The 17,830-nt window shown below is 38.8% G+C and overlaps 1 protein-coding gene across 1 annotated transcript; it reads left to right on the top strand.

The window, feature by feature from the left end:
• The first annotated feature begins 1,635 nt into the window (after nt 1–1,635).
• Nucleotides 1,636–6,276, top strand: stoml3a (stomatin (EPB72)-like 3a). The gene is made up of 7 exons (XM_073818390.1): nt 1,636–1,696; nt 2,386–2,489; nt 2,600–2,672; nt 2,771–2,853; nt 3,459–3,662; nt 5,337–5,471; nt 6,085–6,276. Exons 1-7 carry the CDS (start codon nt 1,636–1,638, stop codon nt 6,274–6,276), a joined length of 852 nt encoding a protein of 283 aa, XP_073674491.1.
• Nucleotides 6,277–17,830: the final 11,554 nt, after the last annotated feature.

Here is a 17,830-nt window from a genome sequence, read left to right as displayed (position 1 = left end):
GCAAACAGAGTAACAATACAAAGGTGTGATGCATGAAGCCATAATAAATCCAGGCCAAGAATCATGGGGAATAGAATCATGGGGTATTTGATATGTTTAATAGATGAAAAAAGACAAGCGAGGTGTGCCCTGTAGAGAAGCTTGTGTGCACTCCAGTTGTCTCAGCTAGGAATGGTATTGTCCTAAGAATGTTCCGAGAACATTATGCTATGTTCTGGTAATGTTTTCAGCAGCAAGTTTTATTTTAGTTCCCAGAATATTCTCCTAAATGGTAGGATAACATTCTCTAACTTTCTAAAATGAAATACAGATTATCTGATTATAACACTGCTGGATTTTATGCTGCTAAAACACATTACTACAGTCAATAACATGAAATAATAGCTTATATTAGACCACTACATGATAGTCAGCAAGTGGCCAGCACCATCTGATCACATTTTCTCTTGTTGTTTTGGCCATAACAAACACAGCTATAGCAGCTAAAAAAAAAAACATTGAAAAGTCAAAGTTAAATTGCTTAACTAAAGCAAATAATGGTGACATCAAACCAAACCATTACTTTCAAACAGACATCAACATCTAAACCTCTTTTAATCTCAAAAAGATCTTTTGTAAATGTATGACAGAAATAAAGTCAATCTGGTTTATAGTAAGTGAAGCTGGTAATGCTGTTTTTGGAGTTATTTAGTGATGCTGGAGCTTGACATCAAATAAAGGTTGGGTTTTCACTTTCAACAAAAATTTGACTTCTGAGCAATGTTAGAGGATAATGTTCTAACAATGTTATCAAAAGCATTTTTTAGAATGTTTTTAAAGAATGCTATCATATAATTTAATATTCTGGGAACTAAAATAAATCCTGCAGCTGAAAACTTTCCCAAATCATGAAAAATTTCTACCTGGGTAGTGATTATGACAATAATCAAAAAGTAGTCAAATAATATCTAAGGATAATCAAATAAAGTAAAACTACAAAATTATATGTTTTTTATTCAACCAAATATATACATAATTCATAAAAGGTATACATACTTTCTAAAAGAAAATGTAGATGAATGCCAAAGAAAATGTTAATGTGATCTTACAAGAAACATCAAACCATGGCAGGTTTTGTGGGAAATTGCAATACGTACATTATTTGACACAATCATCCGCAAAGGGGGTCAAAAGTTACATGGTCTAGCTTTAACCAATAACTACAACAATACTATGATATTGGTATTTTAGTTTAGAAAACACTACATACATACACTACAGACATGTATCAGGCTTTGTCATGTGATTTAACAGCTCATATTTCCACCGCCATGGGATGGTGTACAAATCTATGAATTATAAATGTTCCACTACAATACTTGTTTAAAAATACCTGGCTTGAAAAACTCTGAACAAAAATGTTTTTTATATTATTTTGCCTAATGGTTAATGGTTTAGGTTGATGGCTTTTATTCAGGCTCATGGTATTCACATCTGATATCAAATGAGTCAGAATTTTCCTCTCCTTCAGTGTTGCACACACACCTGGTCTAGTGGGAAGCAGGACACACCCTCATGGGAAGGTGAGCACACATTACAAGCTTCTGTTACCTGCTGTCAGCAGCAACACATCTCAAGTTGGTATCGTTCTTCAAAATGACCACGGTAATCAGGGTTCAAGACAGAGAGACTGAGAGTAGCAGAAATATAATAGAAGGTATGCCTTTGTACATTTCTATATTCTAAACAAAATCTTTAAAATATTCAAAATAAATATTACAATTATTTTAATACTATAACTGTAATCATTTTTAAAAAGTTATAAAATTAAATTGAAATTGAATTGTATTTATATTTATTGTATAATGACAATACCCCATGGCAACATTTTCACTCTAAATTGAGTGATACATGGAGTTAAGCATGATCGTCAGCACATGGTAAGTCAGTAGGAGTGCCTCAGTGGCATTTGATATGTTTACCTGACATTCAGTCTAGGGTTAAAAAGAAATTATATATCCCATTGATTAAACAATCACAGCATTAACATAATGACTGGTTGGCATGCATTGCAACCTTTACAAGTAATATTTCAAAAGGCTTCTTTAATAAAATTTAAATGTCTTGCAGTTGTGCATTTAATTTTGTGGCTATTTAGGACTTGCATGTAGAACACAAAAAGGAGGTGCTTAAAATAATTATTATCCACTTCAACTATCTCTAATCAGTTTAGAAATGCAGTTTAACTGCAAATGAGATTTGAATGGATATAGATTTAAGGATGAATATCTATTAGTTCCCAAAAAAAATAATATATTATTTTTACCTCTTATGCTTTTAAAAACAACAACTGGACAAAAAAAAAAATGATTCATTGAAGGTCCTTGTTGGCTCCATGTCTTTCAGATGATAAACCACCTTCACTGGGATGCTTTGGCTGGTTCATTATCTTTATCGCCATCATTATCACTATAGGTTTGCTTCCTGTTACCATATTTATGTGCATCAAGGTAAGATATGTAGATTTTCCATAGGCAGTCAATTGTTCAACATAATCATCATCATCTATGTAAATAATGACTGTCCATATGTACAATTTACATTACTGACTCACTCTTAGATTGTGAAGGAGTATGAAAGAGCTGTGATCTTTCGATTAGGCCGTATTGTGGACAAGAAACCAAAAGGGCCTGGTATGAAAAAGATTCTCATTTAAACAGTACATATTTTTATAATTTATTGTTATTTATACAGAGCATCCCTCATCGTATATTATATATACGTTTAATAGGAATTTTCTTTGTGCTACCATGTACTGATACATTCAGGAAGGTGGACTTGAGAACGGTGACATTTGATATTCCTGCCCAAGAGGTATGTATTATATAATAATTACATACTTTATATACTATTATAGTATATAATATATATTATATCGCATTCATTTATATAAAAAATTTTAGTAGTACTTTAATAAATTTACATTAAAAATTGTGTGTGTGTACATATTATATATGTAATTTTCATTTTAACAAGTTTAGTTACAGAGAACCTTATAACTGGTTACTAATATATATGTATATGTGTGTATATATATATATATATATATATATATATATATATATAACCCTTATGACAATACAAAGTTTGACAAATTAAACAGTCATACCAATAGAATGTTAAATAAACTAAGACTTAGCATCTGAGTACATGATGTAAAAGTAAAATGCCTCTACCACTACCTTGCTCTTTCCTTTTTCTATTCTATCTGTTATTATATTTATTTATTATATAATTAACTAAAAAAAACTTTGCTACTTGTACTGCATTAGGCTAACTAATACTTGTTTTTTGATTGCTTCCATTGTCCTCATTTGTAAGTTGCTTTAGATAAAAGAGTCTGCTAAATGACTAATTGTAATGTAAAGAGTCTGGATCAGTATATGAAAAGATGAGCATATATGTTTATATGTGAACAGTTCCTGACAAAGGACTCTGTGACCGTGAGTGTGGATGGTGTGGTGTACTTTCGTGTCTTTGACCCAATCTGTTCCGTGGCCAACGTGTCCAATGCAGGCCATGCAACACAGCTGTTGGCACAGACCACCTTGCGAAATGTTCTGGGCACAAAGAGTCTGTCAGAGCTGCTGTCTGATAGAGAGGGCATCTCACACAACATGCAGGTACATGAACTCTCAGTATAGGGGCACTGTGCATGGGCATTCTCTAGCCTTATACTTTAACAGTATGTTGTTTGTACAGACATACAGCCATTATTGTCAAAATAGCTTGCAACAAAATGAGTACACCCTAAGTGATAACAGCAGTTTGTTGTTTAACCATGCCAAGCCACACATCCTATTCATCATGTTTATGTTTTTATTTGTTTGACAGGACCATACAAAGTTGTATATCTTTTATTAGAGCAATTAAAATGTGCTTTAAGTACAATTGTCTCATACTGACCACTGAATGTTCAACATGGCATCTCATGGCAAAGAACTCTCTAAGGATTTGAGAATTAGAATTGTTGCTCTCCACAAAGATGGCCAAAGCTATTAGAGGTTCAGTAGCACCCTGAAACCGTGTTACACTACAGTGGTCAGGGTCATACAGAGGTTTTCCTAGATGGGTTCCATTCGGAACAGGGCTTGCAAGGGTCGATCAACGAAGTTGAGCACTCGTTCAAAAAACAGATGCATGAGTGCTGCCAGCATTGCTTTAAAGGTTGCAGAAGTAGAAGGTCAGCTTGTCAGTGCTCAGACCATACGCTGCACACTGCAACAAGAAGGAAGACTCATCTGAAGCTGGCTCACAAGAAAGCCCACAAACAGTTTGCTGAAGACAACCTGTCCAAGAGCATGAATTACTGGAACCATGTCCTGTGGTCTGATGAAACTATAAGATAAACTTGTTTCGCTCAGATGGTGTCCAGCATGTGTGGCGATGCCCTGGTGAGTACCACCAAGAAAATTGTGTCTTGCCTACAGTCAAGCATGGTGGTGGTAGTATCATGGTCTGGGGCTGCATGAGTGCTGCTGGTACTGGGGAGCTGCAGTTCATTGAGGGAAACATGGATTCCATTATGCACTGTACATTCTGAAGCAGAACATGATGCTTTCCCTGCAGAAACTAGGCAGAATGGCAGTTTTCCAACATGATAACGACACCAAACACACCACCAAGATGACAACTGCCTTGCTGAGGAAGCTTAAGGTGAAGGTGACGGGGTGGCCAAGTATGTCTCCAGACCTGAAGCCTATTAAGCACCTGTGGGGCATCCTCAAGCATAAGGTGAAGAAGCACCATGTGTCTAACATCCAGCAGCTCCGTGAGGAGAGGAAGAGTATCCCAGCAACAACCTGTGCAGTTCCATGCCCAGGATGATTAAGGCAGTGCCAGATAACAGTGGTGCTAACACAATATATTGACACTTTGAACAAGTTCACTTAGGGTGTACTCACTTTTGTCAGCAATTTTTTTTTTGCCAGCTATTTTGACAATAATGGCTGTATGTTGAATAATTTTCAAGGGACAATAAATCTATACTGCTATAAACACTGCACATTGACTATACTCTAAAATATATCCAAGTTTCATTCCAATAGTATTGTCCCTTGAGAATATATACTTAAATGGTTGCTGAAATGGGGTGTACTCACTTTTGTGACATACTGTAATTACAAATGGTTGTACCCTTAAAACGGTCCCCTCTATATCGTTTATAATGGCTATATGAAGCAATTTCAGACGCAGCCCAGAATTATTTCTTTGCTATTAAAATGATGCCTCAGCTGTAAAGCTAAACCCTGTGATCTTCTCACGGTCCTGACAGCTTTGTATCATCTTGATGACAGATTGCCTTGGATGAGGCCACTAGTGTGTGGGGCATTAAAGTGGAGCGAGTGGAGATAAAGGATGTTAAATTGCCCCTCCAGCTTCAGAGGGCCATGGCAGCAGAGGCTGAAGCAACTCGAGAAGCCCGTGCCAAAGTAAGACCACCACAACAAACTCTAATGCTTTTTAACTAGTATTTAATTATCAAAGTCAAGTCATTACTGCCAAATAATTGACCCAACATTGAATTTAGGTTGCAGAAATATTAGGCAAACAAAGGCAAACAAAATATAGTGCACTCATAGTGAATATTTAGTTTCAAAAACACATGGCAGTAGCACAGATGAATTCTGAAGAAGAATTACACCGAATACAATGGTAACAGATCCTTGAAAGATAATGTTTCTGACTTTAAATGTAATTGTAAATATAAATGCAAAAAGTAAGTTTCCAAATTGATTTTACAAAAACTTTCACAGCCAGCAAATTGTAGTGCAAACAATCAGATTATCAGTGATTACAAATTACATTTGGTAACATATTAGCTAACTGCTGTTGAGTGATAAGCAAAATTTGCAACCCTGTTACCCATTATTGCATAGGTTTAAATCATTTTGGGATAATGTGGAGAAAATCAGTGATTACGGGCCTGCAGTTTAATATAATAGCTGAGCCAAATACTGAGGAATACATTATGCAGAGAAAAATCCATATCAGGCGCAACATATCACACAAGCGACTCAAGTGTATTATTATATCACTGTGTAGGTGATTGCAGCTGAGGGTGAGATGAACGCCTCACGGGCTCTGAAGGAAGCGTCTCTGGTGATCGCTGAGTCACCATCAGCTCTGCAGCTGCGATACCTCCAGACTCTAAACACCATTGCAGCAGAAAAAAACTCCACCATTATTTTCCCCTTACCTATTGATATCATTCAGCATTTCACGTCCAAAAAATAATGATTTCCACTTTTCTAGACTTCTTAAAAAAAAGTTGTAATGCACTGTTTTTCTCTGTGAAACAGAAAGAAGGCCAACCATAATGTGGATGACTTATTTTCTTCATCAAAACAGATTTGGAGAAATTTGGCATTACATCACTTGCTCACCAATGGATCTTTTGCAGTGAATGAGTGCCGTCAGAATGAGTCTCCTAACATCAATTAACATATTGTTATGTGAAAAGCTGCATGTGTGTAAGAAACAAACCCTTTAAAATAAATGTCTCAATGAATCAACGATTTCTCCAAATCTGTTCCAATGTAAAAGCAAACTCTTTGACATCATGGATGGCCTGAGGCAGGGCTGTTGCTGGTGGTATGTGGGTAATTTTTTAATTTGTGGGTGAACAATTAAAAAAAACTGCATAGTAAAAAGGCTTCTGAGGTATTAATTAATGTTTTATATTAAGTTCATAATAATAATATATGAGTTAATATTATTTTGCCAGACTCTTGAAAACTAAAAATAATTCTTCCCTCCAAAGTTATACTTCCTTTAAATGAGTTGTCAAAAGTCAGCTGTAAGAAACAGGATGCTTTTACAATGTCTTTTAATATTTAAACCCAAAGTGCAATAAAGTGCAACATAATCATCAAAAGTTTTTGAATGCATCACAACAGTGATTAGCTACACTAACCAGGTTTGAACAAAATAAATAATATCACAGCTTTAAGACATGCTTTTACATTAAAGTGTTGTAAACATAGATCACACATAAAGCTCATACAAGCTGTACAACACAAATTAGGAAAAAAAAAAGAAAAAAAAAAACAATCAATAGGACATTCCATTAACACAATCCATGTTACAGTCCCCCCATAAATATCCAATGACAGACTGTTTGTGTTTGTATTCCAGTTCATCAAAATCAAATTAACATTTAATCATTATTAACTCATCCTCTTTTCATTCTCAAATGTATTCTGTGTTCTACTCCATACAACGCCAGTACATAGTTTGGATAGACTTGGACATGGAACATAGTGTACAAGTCATAACGACTACTTTTATGTTGTTAAACGTGATGTTGACAGGTTGTCAAGCTCCAGAAAGGATGAAACAAATTAAATCCAATGTTTGCCGATGATATAAGATTTATACAGAATTTTTCAAAATACATGGACAAAAATAACAACATACAAGTTTGGAGCAATATGACAGCGAGTAAATAATGACAAAATTTTCATTTTTGGCTGAACTATTCATAATAGAAGCAGCATTCAGAAACTCCATAATAATGTCCATGGGACACACACAGGAAAAACAAAATAAAAAAAAAAACATCAGTGCATTTCAAAACCTGATTGATTAAAGATTTCATTTCATTTATATTTCAAAAGCAGAGATGAACATAATCCAAGCAGACACTAAAGGAATTGTAACAGTAGCATTTTTCTCAGCAGACAGGTAGTTGATTTTTATATTTCATTGTTTCATTCAGAGCTTTCAGTGTAATTGTATATGACTGAAATACATTTAAATACAAGTGTGATATTACATAGACGCCAACCTTCAAATGTATACGTGTAGTTTACATTCCGTACTGTAGATACAACATGAAGATGTTTTAGAATGTATTGAGTCAAACTGTGAATGACATTTGTAATGCACCTTCCTAACCTGAGCTAGATCTCTGACTGAGATGGGAGGTGGTACTCCCAGAATGAGCAGGAATAAATAAACAAAATTCACTAGTACAATGATATAAAATCAGCCATCATTTTAGTTCAAGTGTTTGTAAACGGCAGCAGCCATTTGCACTCTCTGTGTTAGTACAAATATTAAGGCTGAAGAATGTTAACAAATAATTTAATAAATTAATTTTATAATAAAAAAAAAAAATCAATCATGGTCATTTATGCTAATCATAAAAAAAATTAATCACTAATAGCTGCACTAGTAAGTACACTTGGACATAAAATAAAACATGTATATTGTCCCCTTAGGACATATAAGTAACAAAACATTCATGAACGAGATGACTTCCTAACTCCTTTGTAAAGTTCCCAGACTGAATCCAGATTTTCACCACAATGTCAGCAAGAATACAAGTGCATATACACATACAAATGATCCAGTTAATATACAGGACAGTTGTTGTAGGCCATTCAGGGAAGATAAACGCATGTGTAGTTTAAATACTTTCTGGTTATTATTCATGACTAAAGAACTTCCTGTATTGAGACCATGGCTTTAACACTGTAGACCCTGAATGTATTACAATAAACAATAAGTCTCTGTAGAAGCCTGCATTTTCAAGGACTGAGGTACTCATGATAACTTGTCGCAAACTTGAAATGCCATCGTAATGTTCTGATCTTTTAGTTAAATATTATGCAGGAAAGTCTTTATGTAGTGTCCACATGATTGCAGTTTAAGCATATTATCTGAGTCAGAGCAACTGGAAGACTTATGATACGTACTGTACAGAGAAGAGGGACATAAACAGCCATGAACGATAACTGTGGCATCAAGTTCTCAGGCAGTTCTTACAGCTTAATGCATTCCGGATATTTCTGTAAACATGGACAGTTGAGATGAAGGCATGAGGATTATTCAACCTCACAAACATGAGACGAAGGTAAAGACAGCAGGTTGAAGTTTTGCAAGTTGCTGCATTGTCAGTCCATACTTATACTAGCGTCCTTGTATAGTGGTTACAAAATGCAAATAAACCACCTTAAAAAGTGTAAGTACATCTTAAACTCAAATTTGTGTTGACATTTAAGCACCTAGACTACCTAACTAATAGCTGACATTGTGTTTTGACAAAGTATTTACCTCATTTGAATGACAGATGTCCATCCTAAACTTGCCTATAAAGATGTTTTCCTGTGTTTTCCTGTTCGGTGTATTGAGTACAGTACTGCCTGGGCTTGCACAAGGTTGCTGGTGGGTGGTTTTCCTTTGAAAAAGGCAAATTCCTAGTAAAATTGGTATGTTGTTCCGATCATTCTTTGGGAAAGCTTGAGACCTTAGGCAAAGGTTAAGGAACAAGCACCATGATGTCCTGTTTAAATGGAAAACCTCAGCACAAGCCCAAGAGCCAAATCCAGAGCAGAAGGTACAAAAAAGGTGTATTTTCAAAATTGCCTATGAAACTTCATAATGCACAACATTGTGATGAACACGATACAGTCTTACAGTAAAAAAGGGGTTAGTAATGTTCCTGTTTCCGTTCTCTCTAATGTAGAATCATGTTTGTTAGTTTAGCCATTTTGAAGCTCAAAATTTATTTTCTTCTTTTCTTACTCTTGTGTTTTTCCAAACTCATATGAATGAATTTCTTCTATAGAACACAAATGGAGAAATTCTAAAAAATGTGCAGGTCTGTCTTTTCCATGCACTTACAACTAATGGGGATTAATGCTTTTAAAGCACCATAACACTGTATTAAAAGTGATCTATACAACTGGTGAATCAGTCTAAATAATCTTAATAATGTAAGATTATTGCTTCATGTAACAAACATTCAACATAAGGACTACTTTGTTAAAGTACAATTTTCTTGACTAACTAAAAGACAACGTTTTCATTTGTATGTCACATCATACTAACAAGACAGATTGTTTCATTCATGAAAACAACTGATTTGGTTCTTGAGTTCAACTCACTGACTCAACTATCTGATTAAACTGTAGTCGGTATATATCACTCAACTTAAATTGGACTCTTATGCATACTTTTAAAGCTTAAAAGCCTTAGTCTCTATTCATTGTAATTGTGTGAGAAGAACAACAATGACCTTTTTTTTTTAATCTCCATTTATGCTCTACAAGAAAGTCAGTCATCAGGTTCAGAACAATTAAATAATGACATTTTTACATTTACATTTTTGGGTGAACTATCCATTTACAGTCATGTGAAAAAGTTAGGACACCCTATTGAATTTCATGGTTTTCTGTATCAGGACATAATAAAAAATTATCTGGTCCTTAGCAGGTCTTAAAATTTGGAAAATAAATCCTCAGATAAACGTTGTTCTGGAGGAATTTTGGACCACTCTTCTTTTTAAACGTTGCTCCAGTTTATTAGGGATTGTGGGCATTTGCTTATGCACAGCTCTCACCACAGCATTTGAGTCAGGATGAGCTCTGGACTTTGACTGGGCTTTTGCAACACCTTGATTCTTTTCTTTTCAACCATTCTGTTGTAGATTTTCTGGTGTGCTTGGGATCATTGTCCTGTTGCATGACCCGATGTTGACCCAACTTTAGCTGTCAGACAGATGCCCTCACATTTGACTCGAGAATTCTTTGATATACAGAGGAGCTCATGGCCGACTCAATGACTGTGAGGTGCCCAGGTCCTGTAGCTACAAAACAAGCCCAAAATTATCAGCCCTCCTCCAGCATGCTTGTCTTTTGGTATGAGGTGTTTGTGCTGATATGCTCTTTAGGTTTTCACTAAACTTGGCACTGTGAATTATGGCCAAACATCTCCACTTCGGTCTCGTCTGTTCAAAGGACATTATTCTAGAACACTTGTTTTGTTCAGATGCAACTTTGCAGACCTAAGCTGTGCTGCCATGTTTTTATTTTTTTAGATAGAAGAGGCTTTCCTTTGCCAAGGCTTCTAAACATGCCATTTTTGTCCCATATTTTTCTAATGGTATTGTCATGAACTTTATCCTTTAACATGTTTACTGAGGCCTGTAGAGTCCTGAGGTGTAGTTCTTGGGTTGTGTGCCATTTCTCTGAGCATTACACGCTCTGATCTTGGGGTGAATTTTCTGGGACGTCCACTCCTGGAAGGAGAGATGTCTGTTTTAAATCGTCACCTTAGAATTATAAGGTTCTATCTGACATTTTTGTCAAAAATGAGTTATTCACATATTCTTATTCTGTGACAATGTATTTACATTATTTGATGTTTCTTTTGTAAGCTATGTACATTTGGGGCATTTTTTTTAGAAAACAAAAATGGTTTTATCTACAGAAGTCTATGGAACACAAAAACTTTGAAGCTCAATATCTCGAAAGTGCTCAGAATGCAGATAGAACCTTATAATTCTAAGGTGACGAAATGTCTATCACTTGTGAATAAACATCAAATTGTTTGGACACAGCCGTATTACTTTTCTTAGATTGATGGCAGCAACAAATGCTTCTCTAAGATGATTGCTGATGTCTTACCTCCTTGGCATTGTGTTAACATACACCTGAAGGCTCCAGACCAGCAAACTGCCAAAGCTTATGCTTTTATAGAGGCGCTCAAACTTGCTGATGATCAGTTAATCAAAGGTATTTGATTAGCAGTGTTTGACTGTTATTTACCCTCTTTATTCAAATGTTAACAGTAAGGGTGTCCTAACTTTGTCACACATGGCTTTTCCATTTTGGCTTTACTTTTGTTCAATAAATAATGACACGGTGCAATTTGTCATGTGTTGTTGTTCATCTGAGGTTTTGTTTTCAAAATTTTAAGACCAGCCAAGGACCAGATTTTTTTTGATGTCCTGATACGGAAAACCATGAAATTCAATAGGGTGTCCTAACTTTTTCACATGACTGTACATATACTTGCCTTCAGCTATTTTGTTCAGACACTCTCCAACTCAAACCTTGATCACAGTATCAAACCTATCAATATTTAGTGAGAATACCTTCCAATTATGGCGAGATGAAACAGAAAGGGCAATGACCACTGTCAATGGTGTAAGAGTTGTGAGAGCATCCTCTGTTCCATTAAATCAGATATACACAATGAAAAACATGAGTTGAAATACAAAAAAAAAGTGAGAAAAAGTGTGCGAGAGACAGAGTAAGAGAGGCGGCAGAGAACTGGACACTCATCTAGGGAAGGGTTCTTGTTTGGAGGGTGAACCGGGACTAGAGGCTGGTCGATGAAGGGGCGACTGGGTGGGAGACATTCGTGGGCTCAACTCGCCCGTTTGAAGACGCCACAGAAGTTCTTCATTGGTGCGACTCAGTCGTTTCTTCTCGTTGCTCTCTTTCTCAACATACACCTGCAGATTGGCATTTTCCTCTGACAGTTGCCTGGTAGAATAGAGGAAACAACTACTGAGAATTATTCTGTAGCTTAACAGGGGTCATACACTCTTAAAAGTAAAGATTTTATAAGGGCAGTTTTACAGTGGTGCCAAAAAAACCTTTTTGTAAACAGTTCTTCAAAGAACACTTAGCAGGTATAGCATTTTAATAATCTAAAACTTGTTCCACTATGAAGAACCTTTTGTGAAATGGAAAGGTTCCATTAATGTTAAAGGTGCCATCGATGCCAATAAAGAACTTTTTTTTTTTTTAAATGTAGTTTGAAAATCATTCCAAACTAGGATGCTTTTAATGGTATAACTAGAAATGTTTTATAAAGACCTGGACGTGGCAAGGTTGCGGTCAATCCTGTCCTTTAGGTCTTCATTTTGCTGCTGTAACACCTGAATACGCTCCTCCAACAGAACATTCTTTTGGGCCTGTGTAAAAACATGACAAACATGATAAATCACTGAAAAATTCTCTAAATTCTCTCTAATTTCAAACAGCTTTATTCCTCATTATCTATAACATGGAGAATCACTGAAACTTGTCATATCATGTACGTACAGTCATATCAGTACAGTCATATCAGACGCCAAAAAAGTACTTTATTTTGCAGGTGGGTTGCCTTGTTGAGGCCAAAAAATGAATCTTGGTAACACTATTGTTACTGTTACTGGACTATAGTTGACAAATACACTGCTGCTCAAAAGTTTGGGATCAGTAAGATTTTTAATGCTTTTTAAAGGAGAATTTCTGGCTCATTAAGGCTGCGCTTATTTGATTAAAAAAAAAATGGAAAAAAAACTTTAAAATTGTGAAATGTTAATGCAAAATTTTTTTTTTTCTATTTTAATATACTTTAAAATACAATTTATTCCTGTGCTACAAAGCTGAATTTTCAGCATCATGACTCCAGTATTCAGTGTCACATGATCCTTTAGAAATCATTCTGATATGCTGATTTATTATCAGTGTTGGAAACAGTTGTGTTGCTTAATTTTTTTTTTTTTTTTGAACCTGTGATACTTTTTTCAGGATTCTTTGATAAATAAAATGTTAAAAAGAACATCAGTTATTTAAAATAGAAAACTTAGAACATCAGTTATTTAAAATAGAAAACTTTTGTAACAATAAACATCTCGTTCAATGCTTGGGGTCAGTAATTATTTTCTTTCTTTCTTTCTTTGAAAGAAATTAATACTTCTATTCAGCAAGGATGTGTTAAACTGATAAAAAGTGATAGTAAAGATTTATATTGTTAGAAAAGATTTCTATTATAAATGCTGATCTTTTAAACTTTTTTTCATCAAAGAATCCTGAAAAAAGTATCACAGGTTCCAAACACATACATAAAGCAGCACAAGTGTTTCCAATAATAAAAGTAATAAATTAGAATGAGAATGATTTCTGAAGGATCATGTGACACTGAAGACTGGAGTAATGGCTGATGAAAATTCAGCTTTGCGTCACAGAAATAAATTATATTTTAAAGTATATTAAAATAAAAACATTTGAATTGCAATAATATTTAATAATATTACTTGTTCTGTATTTTTGATCGAATAAATGGAACTTTGATGAGCATAAGAGTCTATTTAAAAAAAAAAATATCTTTCTGATCCCAAACTTTTGAGCGGCGGTGTACATCTGCATATAGACTTACATCTGCATATAGACTTTTTCAATGTCTACTGGCACAAGTAACTGAAAACGTACTCGGTTACTAACGTAACCTCGGTTCTCTCAGAGAGGGAACGAGTACTGCGTAGCTTACGCTAGGGGAAAATCCTTTCCGCGAGAGATATTGAAGCCAAAAAATTATCCTTAATTTTGTATTAATGTAAAACGCGTTGCCGCGGTGAGCAGACATAGGCGAGGCGTATTGCGTGCCTATTGGCTGCTCCGCAGCAACTGCAGCACCTATCGAGCGAGGCTTGGCGCGATGCCAGCTCCAATGAGTGCATTTCGCGCCTGATACGTCATCTCCCGCCGAAAGTGGCGTGATCCCAGCCTATAAATATCGCTCGCAGGTAGCTACACTCTGTTTTTTTCATCATAAAAGCGCCCAGAGCACACGCTTGCACGGCAAGGTACGCAGTACTCGTTCCCTATCTGAGAGAACCGAGGTTACGTTAGTAACCGAGTACGTTCTCTTACGAGAGGTCTCTCCTACTGCGTAGCTTACGCTAGGGGAACGCCCTGTAAAACGCCATGCATGCCAAGATCTGATACCATAGACCCTAGGGCCATAGCCCGGGGTTCATATAGTGTTTAAACGTATAAGGGGATTAGTGCCCTAAAACACTGGCTCCTGGTGTATCCGGGCAGGTAAACGGCCTGGATAAACTTGGAACATGGGTCTAGATATCTGTTAATATCTAGACCAACAGCAGTTTGGCCTGTAGGGCAGGAACCTCCAGGTTGTAGAATCTTATAAATGTAGACGGAGAGGCCCAGCCTGCCGCCGTACAAATATCTTGCAAGTCGATCCCACTCGACCAAGCCCACGACGAGGCCACGCCCCTCGTGGAATGTGCTCTGACACCCAGCGGGCATTGCCTGCCCTTGGACTCGTACGCCAGTGCAATAGCATCCACTATCCATCTGGATAGAGTCTGTTTTGACGCAGCCATTCCCTTAGAATGCCCGTAAAACGAGACGAACAGCTGTTCTGTCTGTCTAAAAGCAGACGTGCGTGACACATAGACTCTTAGCGCTCTAACTGGACATAAGAGTCTCGCGTCAGCCTCTTCATCCACAGCCGGTAGAGCAGACAGTGCGATGACCTGTGCTCGAAACGGTGTGTTAATAGACTTTGGCACGTATCCGTGCTTGGGTTTGAGTATGACTTTTGAGTCGTTGGGTCCAAACTCCATGCATGTCGCGCCCACTGAAAACGCGTGCAAGTCTCCTACGCGCTTCACTGAAGCAAGCGCTAGTAGGAATATAGCCTTAAGAGACAGATATTTTAATTCAGCCGCCTGTAGTGGTTCAAATGGTTCGCTCTTCATAGCGTCCAACACCACAGAAAGGTCCCATGTTGGGACTGAAGGCGGTCTGGGTGGATTTAACCTCTTAGCTCCTTTAAGGAAGCGTATGATTAAATCGTTCCTCCCTATTGACTGACCTAGCGTTGTCCTCGAGAACGCTGCTATGGCCGCCACATAAACTTTGAGCGTGGACGGGGACCTGCCCTTGTCCAGCAGCTCTTGTAGGAAAGAAAGTACATCTGTCACACCACAGTCTGTGGGTGTGGATCCGCGGGCTGTGCACCAGTCCGCAAATATCGACCACTTCGAGGCATAGAGCCGTCTAGTAGATGGAGCTCTAGCCTGTGTGATCGTTGATATCACTCCTGTGGGGAGTTCATCATATATTCCCTGGTGACCCATACATGAAGGGACCACAGCTCGGGATGGGGGTGCCAGATCGCGCCGCCCGCCTGCGAGAGGAGGTCTCTCCTCACAGGTATTGGCCACGGTGCGATGCTCGTCATCTGCATCAGCGCTGGGAACCAAGTCTGGTTTCCCCAAAACGGCGCTATCAGCAGAATTGCACACTTTTCCTCTTTCACCCTCTCTATCACCTGAGGTAGGAGAGAGACCGGGGGAAAAGCATAAAGAGGACGGCGGGGCCACGTATGGGCTAGTGCGTCCTTGGCTTTGGAAAAGAATTATGGGCAATGAGCGTTGTCCTGAGATGCAAATAGATCTATCTCCGCTCTGCCGAATACCTTCCATAATAGCTGCACCGTTTGAGGGTGCAGCGACCATTCGCCCGCCGGAACATTGTTCCTGGACCGTCTGTCTGGTCCTACATATAGGGTCCCCCGCACGTGCGCTGCCCTCAGCGAGCACAGGTTGCGATGAGCCCATACCAGAAGGCGTTCTGCAAGTGCATGCAGGTTTCTGGACCTGAGTCCGCCCTGGCGATTTATGTAAGCCACTACCGATGTGTTGTCGGAGCGGACTAATACATGACTTCCCTTCAATAGGGGAAGAAAATATGTCAGCGCATTCTCCACTGCTATCATTTCGAGGCAGTTGATGTGCAGTGACTTCTCTCGTTCTGACCATAGGCCGAACGCCGGTCTGCCCTCTAGCAGCGCCCCCCCTCCCGAGGTGGACGCGTCCGTGGACACTACTTTCACCCTCGAGGGTCTCTCTAGAGTGACACCTTTTCGGTACCAGTCGGCTGCTCTCCACGGCATCAGGGCTGTAACGCAACTCTGATCGATCGTGAGACGGAGTCGACCGGACGCCCACGCTCGGCGCGGCACGCGCGCTTTCAGCCAGAACTGCAGTGGGCGCATGCAAAGCACCCCTAACTGTAGAACTGATGATGCTGAAGCCATAAGACCTAACACTCTTTGAAAGGCCTTGAGCGGGGCAGACTTGCTGCGGCAGAGCGCGCTCACTGCGCTCTGAACGTTCAGCGCGCGCACTGACGAAAGCTTCGCTGTCATTGCCAGCGAGTCCAATTCTATGCCCAGGAAGGAGATATTCTGGCTGGGGTTCAGCGAGCTTTTCTCCCAATTGACTTTCAAACCCAAGTTCTCGAGGTGATCGAGTAACATGGTCGTGTGTTCCCTGAGCATTGAGTGAGATTGCGCTAAAATCAGCCAATCGTCCAAATAATTCAGTATTCGCACGCCTTTCTGTCTGAGCGGGGCGAGCGCTGCGTCCATGCACTTCGTAAATGTACGGGGTGCTAGGGACAAACCGAATGGCAGGACTGTGTACTGATAAGCTTGGCCCTCGAAGGCGAATCTCAAAAATCGCCTGTGACGCGACGCTATCTGTATTTGAAAATACGCGTCTTTCAGATCCACTGACACAAACCAGTCTCCTCGGCACACTTGTGCTAGGATTTTCTTGGTTGTGAGCATTCTGAACTTTCGCTTCACTAGCGCTTTGTTCAGTTGCCTTAGATCTAGTGGTCACTTCGGCTCGTAGCAGGTGTGCTGCATCTGCCTTTATCGTGGTCTCGACGCGCGCCGTGTAACGGCGAGGGCGTCGTCGAAACTGGAGCGAATAGCCTCTCTTTATAATGTCCAGCACCCATTTTGAGACCCCTGGGAGTTTTTCCCATGCATCTGCATGTAATGCGAGGGGGTGGGTGCGAAGCGCGCTCCGATCTGTTACTAACGGAGCCGCTTCGGTGTCTGTGACATGCAAGGCTCGGGGTACGCTGACCGCGGGGACTGCTTTCTCTGTGTGTATATGTGGTTGCGTGGTAACGGGCACATTTAACACACTCGATGCAGCTTTTAGCCGCGTAGACTGGGCGTCGTCCGGTTTACAGAAACCGTAAGACCTGCCTGATGTAATATGTGTGGGCACTCTGGGGTGGGCACATATACCACATGCGAAGTCGGTGAAACTGTAGCGAATAGCCTCCTTTAATAATGTCCAGCACCCATTGTGAAACCCCTGGGAGCTTTTCCCATGCATTTACCTGTAACGCAAGGGGGTAGGTGCGAAGCGCGCTCCGATCTGTCAATAACTGCCTTT

The sequence above is a fragment of the Garra rufa genome, chromosome 14 (genome assembly GCF_049309525.1).
Source record: "Garra rufa chromosome 14, GarRuf1.0, whole genome shotgun sequence".
NCBI lineage: Eukaryota > Metazoa > Chordata > Actinopteri > Cypriniformes > Cyprinidae > Garra > Garra rufa.
The sequence above is the reverse complement of the archived record's forward strand: the minus strand, read 5'-3'. Positions and strand labels throughout refer to the sequence as shown.